Genomic DNA, 15,838 nt, shown 5'->3' with positions numbered 1-15,838 from the left:
GGATTGTGTAATATATTTTGGGGACTAGGGAAAAAGTGACATATAGAAATTGATGTGATGGTGCCCATGCTCACAGTAGCCTTTGTCTCTTACCCTTTCTTGAAATGTGGGATTCAGGCAGTGGCTTGAGACTGCTGATCTTAGAAATTTACTTGCCTTTGTTTTTGACTGCTTAAGACACTTTTTAAAGTCAGTTTGACTATAATGACTAGTGTGAAGTAGTTTTTTGTTTAGTTGAGTACTTGGTCTCCTATTTTACTCCACCTTTCAACTTTGAGTATCAATGCCACAAAATTGACTTATGTTGTTTCTTATGTTATTGTCTTTGCTACTGATTTGAGATTACATTTGAGGTACAGATAGAATTGGTTTATATTTTCCAATAAATAAAGAAGGGAAGATGTCACTTTCAGCCCAGTAGATTTCAATCACATAAACCAGTTTAAATGCACTTGGGGCCAGGTGGTAGAGAAGAAGTAAGTGTACATTGGGTATAGCTTGCCAGGTCCTTAGAGGGGATGACTGAAGAATGGATTGCGCACTAGTTGTAGAATTACAGAGAAATTCATTCAAAAAATATTTATTGAGCAAGAACAAGAAGGGGGAAAAGTGTGTAGTTCATGATCTTTTTCTAATATTGTTTGAGAATGAAATCTTTTAAAGCCAACCTAGGGGGCTGTTTTGTCACTGTCTTTAAACTACTTATCTCTTGGTCCTGTGTCTACTGATACATTTATTTACATTTTTAAGGATGATTCACTAATTAGTAATTAATTAGTATTCACTAATTTTAGTTTTTAACTAGTTGAAGCAATTTATTCCTTCTTTAGATTGCCATTAAAAAGTTATTGACATTAGTACTTGAGAAATATGATTTTCAAAATTCTAGTTTTTAAACCTAGATTTTTAATTGTTAACTACTGTTATGTATTTTTAGGCAAACCTAACCAGATCTTTGAGAGATACGACAATAAGACTTGCTGAATTAGGATGGCTGCATAATAAAATTAGAAAATACACGGACCAGAGGAGTTTAGATCGAGCATTTGGACTTGTAGGTCAGGTATGTTTATTACAAATATAAGTACTTCTTTGGTTTCTTTCACTTTGACAAATGCTTCCTCTCCCTGATTTCCCACTATGACAAGGAAGAGAGTTAATTTGATTCAAAATCAGTATTTCTTAAAAAACTATTTTTGATACAATAGGTAAATGAAATGTAGGGTCATATGTGTAGATTTTGCTTGTATTAAATATTAGAACCATGAATTAAAAAAAATCTGAGCTGGGTCTAGTCTATTCATTGTGAGTCTTAAGTGAACATTTTGATTTATACATGTATTGAGCAAAAAAGTGACATTCGTGTTTTTCTTATTCAAGAAATTCAAGTCAGCAAACTGTGGTAGGTATGGGAGAGAGCTAACAAGCATTCGTTAAGTACTTGCTATATTATGCTAAGCCATTTACACAAATTAGCTAATTTGATTCTCACAAAAAGTACTGTGAGGCTGAATGCTATTATTATTTGCAATTGAGAAAACTGAGGTAAATAGAGGTTAAGTCAATTGCCCATGGTCACACAGCTAGTAAGTGTTCAAGGCTATATATGAACTCGGATCTTTCTGACTCTGGGCTTAGTACTCTATCCACTGTGTATCCTGGAAAGATATAAAGATGAGAACAGACAAATTCTCTGTCCTCAAGTGGTTTATAATCTAATTGTGGGAAGGGGAGAGAGTGAGCTATGTAACAGGTAAGTATGATAAAAGGTGGAATATGATAGGGGCAAAGAAAATATCATGACAAGTGCTCTAGGAAAATTGAAGAAGCAAAATTATTAAATTTTAGAGTTAGAAGGGACCTTAGAAGTCATCTAGTCCAACTCCTTCTATTTTCAGATGAAGAAATTGAGGCCTTAAGAAGTGAAGTAGAAAAGAAGACTAAATTTGCCTTTCAAATATTGTATATTTAATACATTTAATGTACACAATGGCTACCCAGATTGATTTGTAAATGTAAACTAAGTAGAGAAGGAGTTTTTAGGACAATTCATTAATTAGTTTAGTGTCAGTAGTTTTATTTTGAAATTGCTGTGTGTGCATTGAAATAACCTCAAATTAGAAAAGAATCAAAATATTGTAGATGAGTTGTTTTGCTATTGATTAGCAGTGTAACTGGGTATTTTATTGAATCTGTGTGGGATTAATTTTCCTCATTTATAATATAAAGATTTGGATTACATGACTTTGTGTCTTTCCTAGCTTTAACATTCTGTGATTTTATGATTCTATGAGTTTCTGTTACTACTTACTATAGGGAGATTGCATTGTACTTTTGATAATTTCATTGTAGATTATTCTAGTTTAAATCTTCCTAATTCAGTTCTGCCTTTATTTTTTTTATTTTTGTTTTTTAGGTCACAGGTGTATTTGAACCATGTGTTAGATACAAAGCAAAAGAAACACAATGATAGCTTAATAAAAAAATTAAGCAGACCTGTGTTAAAGATTTATTTTTATTATAGCTTTCAGAATGCTGTTCTAACTTTTGATCCTCTGAACAGTTCTGTGAAGTAGACAGGGGAAATGTTGTTTTCCTTATTCTGCAGATAAAGAAATGGAGCTTTAGAGAGGTTAAGTGTGTTACCCAAGGTCACATGGCTGATAGATGACAAAGGTACTCCTAATGTTCTCATTCCTAGTCCAGTGGTTTTTTACTCTAAGTTTAGGTTTTATATTTTTTGCTATTTTAAATTATTTCTATGTAATATCTGATCACTAGAAAGGAAATTGTGTAATATGCAAAGAAGTCTATAAATACTTTAGTCAAGCTTTATTCCCAATAACCTTGATTTTATTCCTATTATTTGAAAAGAAAATGCTTCTTGAGAATTGGAAATTTTTCATTTTTATATAGTGGCCTCATTGAGCCAAGGCAGGAGAAATTAGTTTTTTGTTTCTCTAGAGAACTTTTATTCTCACATACATTTAGTAATGTGTTATAACCCTGCATATCTTTATTATGTAGTAGTATTCTCCACTCTGAGTCCTACTTTAATTCATCCTCATGGTCTGCAGTGACCCTGGATTCAAGAAGGCACCAGAACTCAAGCCTTGCTGATCCTTCCAAGCTAGAAGGACTACAAACATTGATCCAAAGACAGGATGGTTTTTATTGGAGGACCTGGGAGAGGCTGGCTGATTACCAGAGGGTTGGCCACCAGTGGATGAATCTTTTAGTGATACATATGCCAAGACACTGTTGGTCTTGAGGAGATTATACTTGTTTCACTCATGGGAATCTCTGTACTGATAAAGTCATAGGTGCTTGCAATCTATCAGACTGGAAACATTTTTTTAAGTACCTGCTCTGTTCTAGGCACCCGGGCTAGGTGCTAGAAATAACAGATATATAGAATGAGATAACTCTTGTTCTTAAGAACCTTCCATTTTCCTCAGAAGAGATAGTGTATATGAGTGTATACAAAATAAATACAAGGTAATTGTTGGAGAGGGCACAAGCTGTTGAAAGGATTAAGAGAGGCTTAGTGCAAAAGGTGATGTTTGAGCTGTAGACTGAAGGAAGAGATGGATTGGGTGAGGTATATGTGAACAAGGGAGGGCATTTCAGGCATGGAGAATGACCATTGCAAAACTTTAATATTTATAGTATTCAGCTATGACTGATATAATGCCACAGAGTTTACAAAACACTTGGGGGGTAGATAGGACAAGTAGTATCATCTCCATATTACATATGAAGAAGCTGAGGCTTAAAGATGTGAAGTTATTTATGTTCAATAACTAGTAAATACTGAAGTTAAGTTTTAAATATAGACTCCCAACTCTTGACTTCATTCCTTGGAAGTAAGTATGGTGTCAGTAATGGTAGTTTATCAGAAAATCGGTATACTCACATTCTCTGTGTTTTTAAAACTTCTAAGATTAGTTAGCAGTCAGATCAGGAGTGTCTTTTAGTTGATTTTTTAAAATAGTGTTTGTTTTTGCCCTAAGACTGTTGGTGGTAGATTGGAAAGATGAGGATGGATGATTTTAAGTAGGTAATGTGATGATTAATTGTCAAACTAGTATTGTTAAATTTGCAAAGAATATTAGCTTTTGAGACTCTTTTTACATATTGATCATCCCTGAAAAATGTACTGGATAATACGCATAAAATTTAATGAATGTCATCTAGTTTCTTTCTTTTTTTAGTTCAGTGATCTACCACAAGGAGAGACTTGGATGGACTAATTTGATCTCATTGGTTTGGATATTTTCTCTCCTGTTCTGCCTTCCACCTGTATATCAGGAATGACTTTAAAGAAGAGTCAAAAATGCACTGAAAGCAAAATTAAAAAAAAAAGACAAGCCTCAAATGACTTCACACACAAAAAAAATGACCATTTAAATTGACTCTTATTTTAATAGACTGGAAGCAACTGCTTACCAAAGTGGAAATTATTTTAATATCATCTGTCTGCATATAGTCAGATAATCAACTCAGAAAATGAAGTACCAGCATTTAAATTAATCGTTTAGATAGTCGCAAAATTGATACTTATCACTGTTTGTTCTTTTTTTACCTTGTCAGCTATACTGTGGAAGTAGGAGAGATGACGTAAGACTGAGGCTCATTTAGTGCTTTTGTGTGTTATGAGTCACCATAGCCAAAAACCTCATCCTTTAGTGGACAGCTTGCTGCTGTTGAGCCTTGCCATACTTAGCTAGTTGTCAGAAAGTTGTTATGGTCTGTTGCTGGTCCTGTACTGGAGAACTTTCCATTTTGGTAGAACCTGACAGAAGTTAAACAGTAGTCTTTTAGAACCCAGAATCCCCTCCACACCACGATGAGGCATTAGAGTAGGACTTCTGTGGAAATTAATCTAGAAGAATCATTATCATTATATATTTATTGACCATTGCCAAAGTACTTAGTATTATAGTGCTTTACAGAGGTTTAGAATAATGGGCCCTGATCCATTGTGTGCTGTTGGAATAGGTTTTCGGCTCTTCAGTGGAAATGCTTGCCTTCTATAGAAAACATTTTAAGCATCTATTAAGATTTCAGACGTTTCAAATATTGTCATTTCATTTGACAAATATTTGGTAAGCATCTATTGTATAATAACATATATACATACATATGTATATATGTACATATATATATATAAATATAATACACCTAGCATATGATAATTACTGATGTATAAAATTAAAATACCTGATGTTTATATAGAAGTTAGAGCTTACAATGTGACAAGGAATTAAATGCATCTAAATTCATATCAACTCAGGGCATACCATTTTGGGATAGTTTTCATTTTTAGGAAATTTTCTTTATTTTTAACTAAAATCCATCTTCCTGTAACTTTTCTTCCTATAACTCCTGATTCTAGCTTCTGGGCCTAGTAGAATAAGTGATTAAAGTGTGTTATGTTCTCTCTGTCTTTCTACCTTCTCTCCTGCCCTAAATTAGGCTTTTATTTTTCATCACTACTTCTGTCAACTCATTTTTATATGAATGTTTTTCAAATTCTTTCACCATTCTGATTAGCCTCTATGGTTCAGCTTATCAGTGTCTGTTCTAAATGGTGAACATAATTTGACATTACTTTGGAAGAGGCCTGACCAAACAAGAACCTAGTGTAAAACTCTTCTCCTTTTTTCTGCAGGTTAATGTTTTATTAATGTAGGCCATGTGCGCATTCGTTTTTTTTTGGTTTCCATGTCACACTATTGATATTGAAACTCCAGTTCACTGAGGCTTTTTTTTTAAAAGAATAGATTTTAATTTTTTTAGTAATAGCTGTTTCAGCCCTTTTCTTGTACAGTTGATGTTTTGAATCCAAGTTCAGAACTTTATATTAATCTCTACTAAATTTAAATTTGTTAGCTTCGGGCTGTTGTTCTAGCTTATTGAGAACTTTTTGGAGTACTGTGAGCATATTAGTTAGTCACCAAGCGTTATTAAATGATTGCTTTGTGCCAGGCACAGTGTTAACTTCTGGAAGTATAAAGCATGCCTTACTGTCTCTCATTTCACGTATTCATTTATTCATTCATTCAGGCAGCTAGGTGGCACAGTGGCTAGAATGCTGGACCTGGAGTCATTTAAACTTAAATTCATATCTGGTCTTAGACACTTACTAGCTTTGTGACTCTGGTCAAGTCACTTAACCTTGTTTGCCTCAATTTACTTATCTGAAACATGGGGTTAATAATAACATTTACCTCTCAGGGTTATTGTGAGGATCAAATGTGATAAAAATTGTAAACCACTTAGCACAGTGCCTGGCACATAGTAAGCACTATATAAATATTAGCCGTTATTTTTAATTTCATTGTATATGTTACCTCTTCAACGTGTTTTATCCATTACCTTTACTCTGTTCACATTACCACCACTCTATTTGAGACCTCTATCAGCTCTTGTCTGGACTATTACAATAACCTCCTAATTATTCCCCCTTTCTCTAGTCTTTTCCAGTTCTAATCCATCTTCACCTAGCTACTAAATTGGTATTCTTAAATCATAGGATGACTCTGTCACATGCTTCTTCAAGAAGCTCTATTGTTTTGGATCAAATATAGGTTCCTCTGTTTGGCATTTTTAAAATCCCTTCCCATTACCAATTTCAGAAATAGAGGTGCTTTCACTAATGGAAATGACAGTAAAGAACATGCATTACCATCTATCCTTTTGTACCCTAAGGATCACTAGGCCTTTCTGTTGTATAGTTCCATTATACACTTCTATAAAGCCTAGGTCCCAATTAGTGCAAATAATAAATCTCCTGAAGTGGTGACTTTATTTGAATTCACACTGCATATTTCCATTGGGCTAGAACCAGTGATCATATTTTACATAATTATAACTTTGATAGTATGAATTCAAGTATGTGCAGCCACTTCAGAGGATTCATTATTTACACTAATTTTTTCCCCAATTAAAATGTGAGTTTCTTGAAAGCAGAATTGCCTTATTTTTCTATTTATATACCTATTGCTTTGCATATAGTAAGTACTTAATAGATGCTTTTTCATTCATTTATTCATCCAGCTATTTTCCAGAGTTAATACATATTATTTGACTATATAACTCCCTTGCTAAAAAACTTAAGGGGTTCTCTTTTGCCACTAGGCAGAATTATAAATTCAGCCCAATATTTAAGGCAGCTAGTTCCAATTATGCTTCTTATTTATTCCATTATATTCCTTTTAATGCATTCTGTGTTTCAGCCAACTGCTCTACAGATATTCCTTGAATGTGACCTTCTTTCCCCTACTGCCATGAATTCATGTAAGGTATACCACCATGTCTGGAATACAGTCAATCTTCATTCAGTCAGCAAACCTTTATTAAGTGTCTATGATGTGCCAGAATCAGTGTAAGGCATTGGGAATATGCACCAAAAAAGGAAACAGTTCTTATCCTCAAAAAATTTATGCTGTATCAGAGAGAGACAACACATACATATACAGTTTAAGTTATCCCTTCCGCATTATGGGGTTTAAAGGTGAGGTTGCCCTGTGATCTGGAAAATCTGCATAAAATTTTTTGCCCTCGTTTTGTACCAGAGAAATCTAATTTTTTTCTTTTTCTTTTATGGGGTGTTTACAATACCTTATTATAAAATTTGGGTTGATATTATACAATACACTCACTCCCCCCCCCATATATATACATATATATGTATAATGCATTTCTGAATTTCTAAACTTTTTCTGTGTTGTCTGCTGGCCTTCGTGTGTCATCTGTGGCTTCTGTAAAACTTCGCCAAAATTCCCATTTAATTTCTTATGCTGGCCCGTGATATATTGAAACCGTGATGGGGAAAGTTGTGATGTGGAAGGGATAACTGCATAAGTATAAAATAAATGCAAGGTAGTTAAATACAAACTAATTAGGGAGAGACTGCAATTGGGTGGTGCAATGGATAGTGCGCTGGGCTTAGAATCAGGAAGATTCATCTTTATGAGTTTGAATCCGGTCTCAGACACTTACTAACTGTTGTGACCCCTGGATAAGTCACTTATTTTTGCCTCAGCTTCTCATCTGTAAAATGAGCTGGAGAAGGAAATGGGAAACCACTCCAGAATCTTGGGGTCATAAAGAGTTGGACATGAATGAAAAACGACTGAACAGCAATAACAACAAAGTTAGGGAGAGAGAGCATTAGCAGTTGAACAGATCAGGAAAAAATTTGTGTAGAAGTCTTAATCTACATTTTACTAGAACTGAGCAGTTTTATTAATATAGGTGAGTAAGAAATTCCTCCCAGGCACTGGGAATAGCCAGTGCAAAGACTGGCGGAAGAGTACCCTGTGTAAAGAACAGAGAGAAGTCTAGTGCTTTTTTTGGCTCTGGAATGTAGGGTAGGGGTAGGGATAATGTATTATAGGGCTGAAATGAGAGGTTGGAGCTAGGTTGTGAAGGATTTAAAACCAGCTAGTTTATATTTAGTTCTAGAGGGATTACTGGAATTTATTGAGTAGGAGAGTGATATATTCAGATGTGCACTTAAGGAAAACTCTTTGGCATCTATGTAGAGAGTGGATTGGATTGGAGAGAAACTTTAGGAAGGGAAACCGACTAGGAGGCCGCTGTAACAGCCTAAGTAAGAGGCTATGAAGACCTAAACCAGGGGTTCTTAGCTTTTTTTGTGTTATAGAACCCTTTGGGTTCAGAGCAAAGCTACATCTTCCCATCAGGGTTATAGGGTGCACCCTGAGGAGTTGGAGATGGTTTTCTAATGACATTGTCTTGAACCCTCACTTGTGTGCTTCCTCCCAAGATAGTTGAACATCAATTTAGCTAGCCTCAAGTAACTTTTAGAAAGGGGTATTGTTAAGGTAGTTTAGTAAGAAAGATTGGTAGAAAATATCCCTCCCTACAGAATATCTTGCAAGAATATATAGAGTCCAGGGGAAAATGAGCTCAAGTTTATGGAGGGGTAACTTTCAGATCGTAGTTGCTGGGTATCCTTTTCTCTCGCTCATGGTATGTTCAAGAAGTTCTCCTTGAGCATGGTGAATCTTGTGTCCAGTTTTCCCTCAACTCATAATGCAGACAGTGCTACGAGCTTCTGCAGTCCTGGGGATTCTGTTAGGATAGTGATGGGAAGATGGGAAATCCAACATTCTCCAGACCTTTGAAAGAGAAAGTGTGGAGAGGAGAGGAAAAATTAAAGAAATCCAACTTGGAGGTGGAGTTGAGAAGAAAGTGATTTTATGGCATATCTTTTTTTATATAATTTAGAAATTTAATTTTTATTTTCAGTTCCAAATTTTTCCCTCTATCCCCTCTCCCACTCATTGATATATTAAGAAATATGATACCCGTTATACACATAAAGCCATGCAAAACAGATTTCTGTATTAGTGGTGTTCGAAAAATTTAAAAAAAAAAGAAGGAAGGAAAATAAAGAAAATAGTTAGCTTCAATCTTCCCTGCGTCCATCAGTTATATATTTGGAAGTAGATAGAATTTTATATCATGAGTTATGGCATATCTTAATGAAGATTTAAACCAAAGTGAATCCCATGTATTATAAAATGTGATACAATTTAAGAATGAGTTAAGGTGAAAAACACCAGATGCTTTTTCTTCAAAGACTTCTGTATAATTAAGTATATTAATATGCTAATCTGCTCTAAAAATTATGCTACAAATAGATTTATTGTACTTTTTTTTTCCTATACAGAGCTTTTGTGCTGCTTACATCAAGAACTTAAAGAATACTATAGACTGCTCTCTGTTTTACACTCCCAGGTATAATGATATTTACATTTTTTTTCAATTCCTATTATTTAATGTTTCAAATGTGTAATGATTGTAGCTGGGTAGAATATTTTAAATTAGCCTATTTTAAAAATAAAAATCTAATTGGTAAAATTTTTCACTGTAGCCTGGAGAAAGCATCTAGTTTTTGGCATATCCCAGAGCTGAGAGCAAAGTTCCATTTTAGGATCACATTTAGGAAATCCTGTGGGATAGTTAAGGTGCCCTGTTTCTCTATATTTAATGGATTCTTTGTGTCTTGCTTGAGACAATTAGTGAAGTTTCCCCAAACTGAGCCCTTTCTTTTATCATTTTCTTCCTTAAAAATAATAATCTTTTGTTTTACTATCACTTATATTTACTTTTAATCTCTTTCCCTTCCCAGAGAGTCATCCTTTTTTAACAGTAAATACAGAAGTTAAAAAAAATTTAGTACAACTCACATCAAAAACATCTTTAATCACTTTTTAAAATTAGAAGAATCAATTTCATAAAATCAATTTAAATAAAATAGGAAATTATGTAACACGTTAGTTAATTTTTAAAAAATATTAGTTCTTATTTTTTGTCTCTCTCTTTTATTCCCCAGCTTCAGCTAGAGGATGATCAAGGTGTAAATTTGGGACTTGAAAGCAGCTTAACACTTCGTCGTCTCCTAGTCTGGACATATGATCCTAAAATAAGGTTGAAGACCCTTGCAGCACTGGTTGATCACTGTCAAGGTCTTTTTTCATTTCTTAGAAAATATTCTTCTCATACTTGCTTCACTTTAAAGTCAGTAAGGCTTGTAAGACCATTTAAATTACAAATAAATGTGGCCAGGCTGCATCAGTGGAAGGAGTTTCCACAGGATAAGTTTCTCGCACAGATTAAGTTACAGATCTAGAACAAAAAACAAGCTGTCACAGAAAAGAGCATAACTGTCGCCTTCCTGGTCCTGAGAATATTCTCAGTATTGCTTAAGGGAGTATAAAATAAAATCCAGGTAGGAAAGATTAGTCTTATCTTTTCCAGTTTGAATAATCTTAATTTCTTCTATTTTTCCCTGTTATTCTCCCTGACATTCTTTTATTTTGCATCTAAACCTCCTTCATATTTTCCTTGTTATTTTTAAGTTCACTTCAAAGCATTGTAATAGGGAATATAAAAAAGTTTGCCCTCAAGGAGCTTGTCTAATACAAATAATCCTGAGTTCTTGTGGTGTCTGATAAGTATGGAATATGACAAGAAAGACATTTCATCCTTTTGTTGACATCTATAAGACTAAAGCTTTATAAATACTATAACTATACATGCAAACATAAAATATAGTATAAAAGAATACTCTAAGAAATTCCTAGTTATCAAGAAATGAAAAATTATATTTAGCTATAAAAGCATTTCAATGAGGATTTTATCCAGTAATTATCTGTCTTCTATCCTTTTGCAAGGTGTATACCCATGCTTTAGTCAAATGTGTATACTAAAGAATTTTTGTGCTTTGGATCAGTGATTTCATTGTAATGGGTATTCCCTCCACATCTTTTTATCTTGTATAATTTTTATTGCATAAGAACTTTAGGACTTTGAATTGGTGATTTAATTGTCATGATTTTTGTTGCACAAGAGTTATTCTTTCTATTAGTTCCTTATAAAAGATCATCCTGATATACTGAAGACTTTCCTCTTATACTTTGAATATGTCAGGAGTACTGTTGTACCACTTGGTTGTTCATCTCTTATCTTTTGTTTTCATTCCCTTTTTGGTAATACTTATGATTGATAATATATTTTATGTGACTTCTTACCTTCAAGTCATTGTTAGTAACATTCTACAGCCTGTTTTATGGCTGCTATTGCCTCTTAAATTATTATTTCTAGTCTTCTGAGACTGTAATATTCTAGATTTATCAGGAGAATAGTTTCAAGAGAATATTGGTATTTAACAGATTTGTGATAATGAGCATTTTGGGATCGTTGAAAGTACTGTGCCATTTCCTAAGTGCTCTCCAACCTGATCTCTTTTTCCTATTCAGTTCAGGACCTAGATCCTTGTTATCCACCTGCAGTGCCTGTCTAAGATTTTCATGTTGATAGACTAGTGTGCGGTTTCACTTCATAGTCTTAGACATTTTTCATCTGCTTTGTTTTTCCAGCATGGGTGGAAAATATTAGTCTCTTTCATTATTATTGATTTCATGATAGGTCTGTAAAGATCTAGGGCTTGATGCAGTTGTTATGTCATCTTTGAAGAGGAATATTTGGAGAATCTCACTATCAATAGGAAATCCTTTTACTTGGACTTTGTGTAGAACACCTTTCATTGCCCTGTAGTGTAGTCACATTATAGTTAGTTGTGTGACTTTCAACGATATAGTCTTTAGGGAATCTCCTCTGAAATCATGTCTTTGGCTCACTCATTTTCTTTAAGGAAATCACTTATATTCTTTTTTCATTAGTTCTGTTTTGCTTTTTTATGAGGTGATGCTTCTTAATGGTGGAGGATGTCATGATCATCTTCTGTAATGTTTTGTGGATACATTTGTACTCTAAATAAGTGTTGCCGTTGGTTGCCTGTGTTTCTTCTTGGGTGTGCACTTTGGTGGATTTCTGAGCTTTTTCAGCCTCCATATTGTGGTGGCCATTTCACTTCAGTTAAATGTCTGCAAGAAATAATGAAAGTTAGAGTAAGTCTCCATTTTGTTCATTTTCCGTTTTTCCTATTTGTCTGCTTGTTTAACCAAGTTAGGTTGAAGTGGCTGCACTTAGTATCATTTTTTTTATCTTTATTCTTTTTCTTCTTTGTTGATCACTGAGCTAGCCCAGTTAAGAATCTGATAAAACTTCTGTTCCCATTAGTAGTGTGATGCAACTCATGAATAGGCCTTGTATTTAAAGCCTGGGTGGGACAGAGGGGAAACCCAGTCTTCAAACATTTATGATGTTTAGATATATCTTTTGAATAGTGTATAAACATTTTGACCTTTTTATTTATCTTGAATCATATTTTTCAACAGTTTATTGAAGTAGTTGCAGTAAACTTCAGTTAATGAAACTAGAATGTAAACTATTTGAAAACAAGGACTTTTATTTTGTCTATATCCTGAACATTTAGCACAGTGCCTGGCACATGGATGTTTAATATATATTTGTTTATTGATTATACCTGAAAGGAACCTTTGTAGTTTTATATTTTAATACCTTCAAGTATCTAGTATATTTGAGTCTAATTTCTATTTTAGTAGGAAAGTGAGCAAGTTAACACAAACTTTTATTTCTTTCCCCTTACTAATCCCTTGTCCATACTCTAATCTAAGAGAATTAATAAGCAAATTAATAGCAAAAAAATTATTATGTTTTTAAAGAAATATAATTGAACTCATCAGAAATAATTAGAGGAAATGTTGCCTCATTAACTTTTTTGTTACTAAATTTGGTATTTATGAAATTTCTGTGAGGAATAGGGTAATATTTACTGATTGTGTGACTTAAAATATAACTCCTAGAATAAACAAAAGAGTGAATGTTATTAGGATCTATTACAGTGCTAAAAAGTCCTATCTCAAGTTACAAATATAAATATTCCTTATTTTTCATTTGAAAAATATCTTTTTGACTTGAAAAGCATACATTAACTATATAATATCTTCATTTAGTAGACATTTTGAGTGTTGCTTTTCCTGACTACAGTGTGTTTTCATAACTGTGGTATAGTTTAATCCTAAATTTTTCTTTATCAGAACATCTCATTCTCTGAAGATTTTACTATATGTTGAATATTTAATTCTTCTATTTTTAAGTGAGATATTTTAAAGTACTTTGAGAACTCTTAAATACTGTATAAATGTGAGGTACTCTTAAATACCTATAACAGATTCCTTCCTTTCTCCTTCCCTCCCTCCCTTCCTTCCTTTTTCTTACCCTCCTTAACTCCTTCCTTCCTTCCTTTTCCCCATCTTGCCTAGGCTGGAAGTGAAATGACTAATCGCAGGTGTTATTCCACTCATATTGGCACAGGAACTTTGACCTGTTTTGTTTCTGACCTGGGTTGTTTTGCCCCCTCCTCAGGTAAATCTGGTGGTCCCTTGTTCCTAGGAGCTCATCAATTAATAAAAATTAATGGCCTTAATGTGGCCACCCAATTAGCATAGCCCACCAGCTCAGAACTCCTGAACTCAAGAAATATACCAGACTTAACCTCCCTGCTTACTGGAACCACATATGTGCCACCATGCTGAGATCAAGCCCATTTTCTTAGAATCCTTAGCTTCTCTTCACCATAAAATGTCCCTGGGCATAATCTCTGCTACTTTTTTCCCCTGCCTGGAATGCCTTCTTCCATGATCTAGCATTACCTAAGACACAGCTCAAGAGCACTGGCTCTGAAATAGGAGATTACAGATTCAGATCCAGCCTCTGATGCTTACTACTTTATGACTTTTGAGCAGACATTTATTTTCATTTCGTTTCAGTTATATCATTTGTAAAATGAAGACATTGAGCTAGATGGCTTCTTTTTAACTCTGTGTCTATGATCCTGTAACCTCATGAAAACTTCTAATTACCTCAAAATATATTTTCCTTTATTTGGAATTTCTTAGGCCTTAGGCCTTCTTAGACTTTGCCACATAGTATTTTGTACAGCTTATCTGTTGTTCTAGAACTGTTTTAAAAATTGTTTGGTGGTGGTTGTTGTTGTTTTAGGCTATTGAGGTTAAGTGACTTGCCCAGGGTCACACAGCTAGTAAGTGTCAAGTGTTTGGTCTGAGGCCAGATTTGAACTCAGGTCCTCCTGACTTTAGGGCTGGTGCTCTATCCACTGCGCCACCTAGCTGCCCCTGTTTTTTTTTTTTCTTAACTGAATTGTAAATTCTGAAAGGCAAGTTTTATGTTCTCCTTTTGCATTTTTTTTTTATTCCTTACTGCAGTGTTGTCCAGGCTAGTGCTTGGTTATTAGTAAATGCCTATTGAAAGAGTGAATGAATGAAAATTAGTAGATTTGACTATATGGAGTTGGAAATGTTTTTAAAGCAACAGGAAAACCTACTTACCAACATGACAAAAAGAAATCCTTAGCAAAACAAAAGATTCTGCTGAAACAGGAGTCAAGTTTCACAATTAAAAAAAAAGCCTACAACTTTTAATGTTAATGAAAACTTTTTTTTTCTTGCTAAATCAAGTGTTTTTTCCCCTGTAGTTGCTTTGTGACTAACACTGTGATTTGTACGTATGAAGTTTTAGTTAGAAATATCAGGGTAGTTTTTATGTAGAAATATACTTACACACACACACACACACTTATATACATATACTTAACAGATATCCAAAATGAAAATTAGTCCTTTGAGAGGTATTTCCCTTTTTCCATCATTTTGATTTCAGTTCAGCTCAAGAGATGTATGTTAAGAGGTTAACTCCTTTCTGTGAACAGGAAATGGGGAAACAGGAAAAAACAAGACGTATTTAGAGGTGACTGTGGTACATTTTACCATTTTTTCTGTGGAGTCCAGTACTAGCTCAAAAATAGCCTTTTTTCTTCTGATCAACCCCAAACACTTGGAAATTCCACTTTAAGTGAATGTTAAAGTTTATAGATTTATTATGTTTTTCTTCATCTGGGAAAAAGAAAAGACTGTGAATTTGATGTTTTTATCTTGAAAAATCAAACTATTGGGGAATGTAGTGACCTGAGTTAGAAGCAATCAAAAAATAGAGGTGTTATGATAATGTATCATACTTTAAGAAAGTCTACAAATCTTTGATTTTTGTTTGTATTTTAAATGGAAATTAAAACAGTTTAAAAGTTTGGTACAATTACGTGTCAAATTCTTAATGTCTCTAAGGTATTAAGCAAACTTAAAATGTTCACATCGGTGATTTATAAAAAGTAGTAACTAATTTTAATTATTATTGATTTGAGTTATCCTTAAAGAGCACTCTCATGAAAACTTAAAGTTCTTTTCATACCATCAGCATGGGCAAAAAAATTGTTTGCATTGCTTCCTGTGCTGAGGAAAAAGAATCTTAATGCCATCTTGAATATCTTCATTTAAATATTTGTTAACTTTACTTTTGT

General features: G+C 33.8%; 1 protein-coding gene across 1 annotated transcript in view; it reads left to right on the top strand.

Annotated features, from left to right (window-relative positions):
* TUBGCP3 (tubulin gamma complex component 3) overlaps positions 1–15,838 on the top strand; it is a 135,541-nt gene that overhangs the window by 58,596 nt on the left and 61,107 nt on the right. The window contains exons 8-10 of the mRNA XM_020965160.2: positions 938–1,063; positions 9,709–9,774; positions 10,373–10,505. Coding sequence (XP_020820819.1) covers positions 938–1,063; positions 9,709–9,774; positions 10,373–10,505 — 325 coding nt within the window. The remainder of the gene's footprint in view (positions 1–937; positions 1,064–9,708; positions 9,775–10,372; positions 10,506–15,838) is intronic.

Source organism: Phascolarctos cinereus, unplaced genomic scaffold, assembly GCF_003287225.1.
Source record: "Phascolarctos cinereus isolate Bilbo 61053 unplaced genomic scaffold, phaCin_HiC Scaffold_7;HRSCAF=346, whole genome shotgun sequence".
Taxonomy (NCBI): Eukaryota; Metazoa; Chordata; class Mammalia; order Diprotodontia; family Phascolarctidae; genus Phascolarctos; species Phascolarctos cinereus.
The sequence above is the reverse complement of the archived record's forward strand: the minus strand, read 5'-3'. Positions and strand labels throughout refer to the sequence as shown.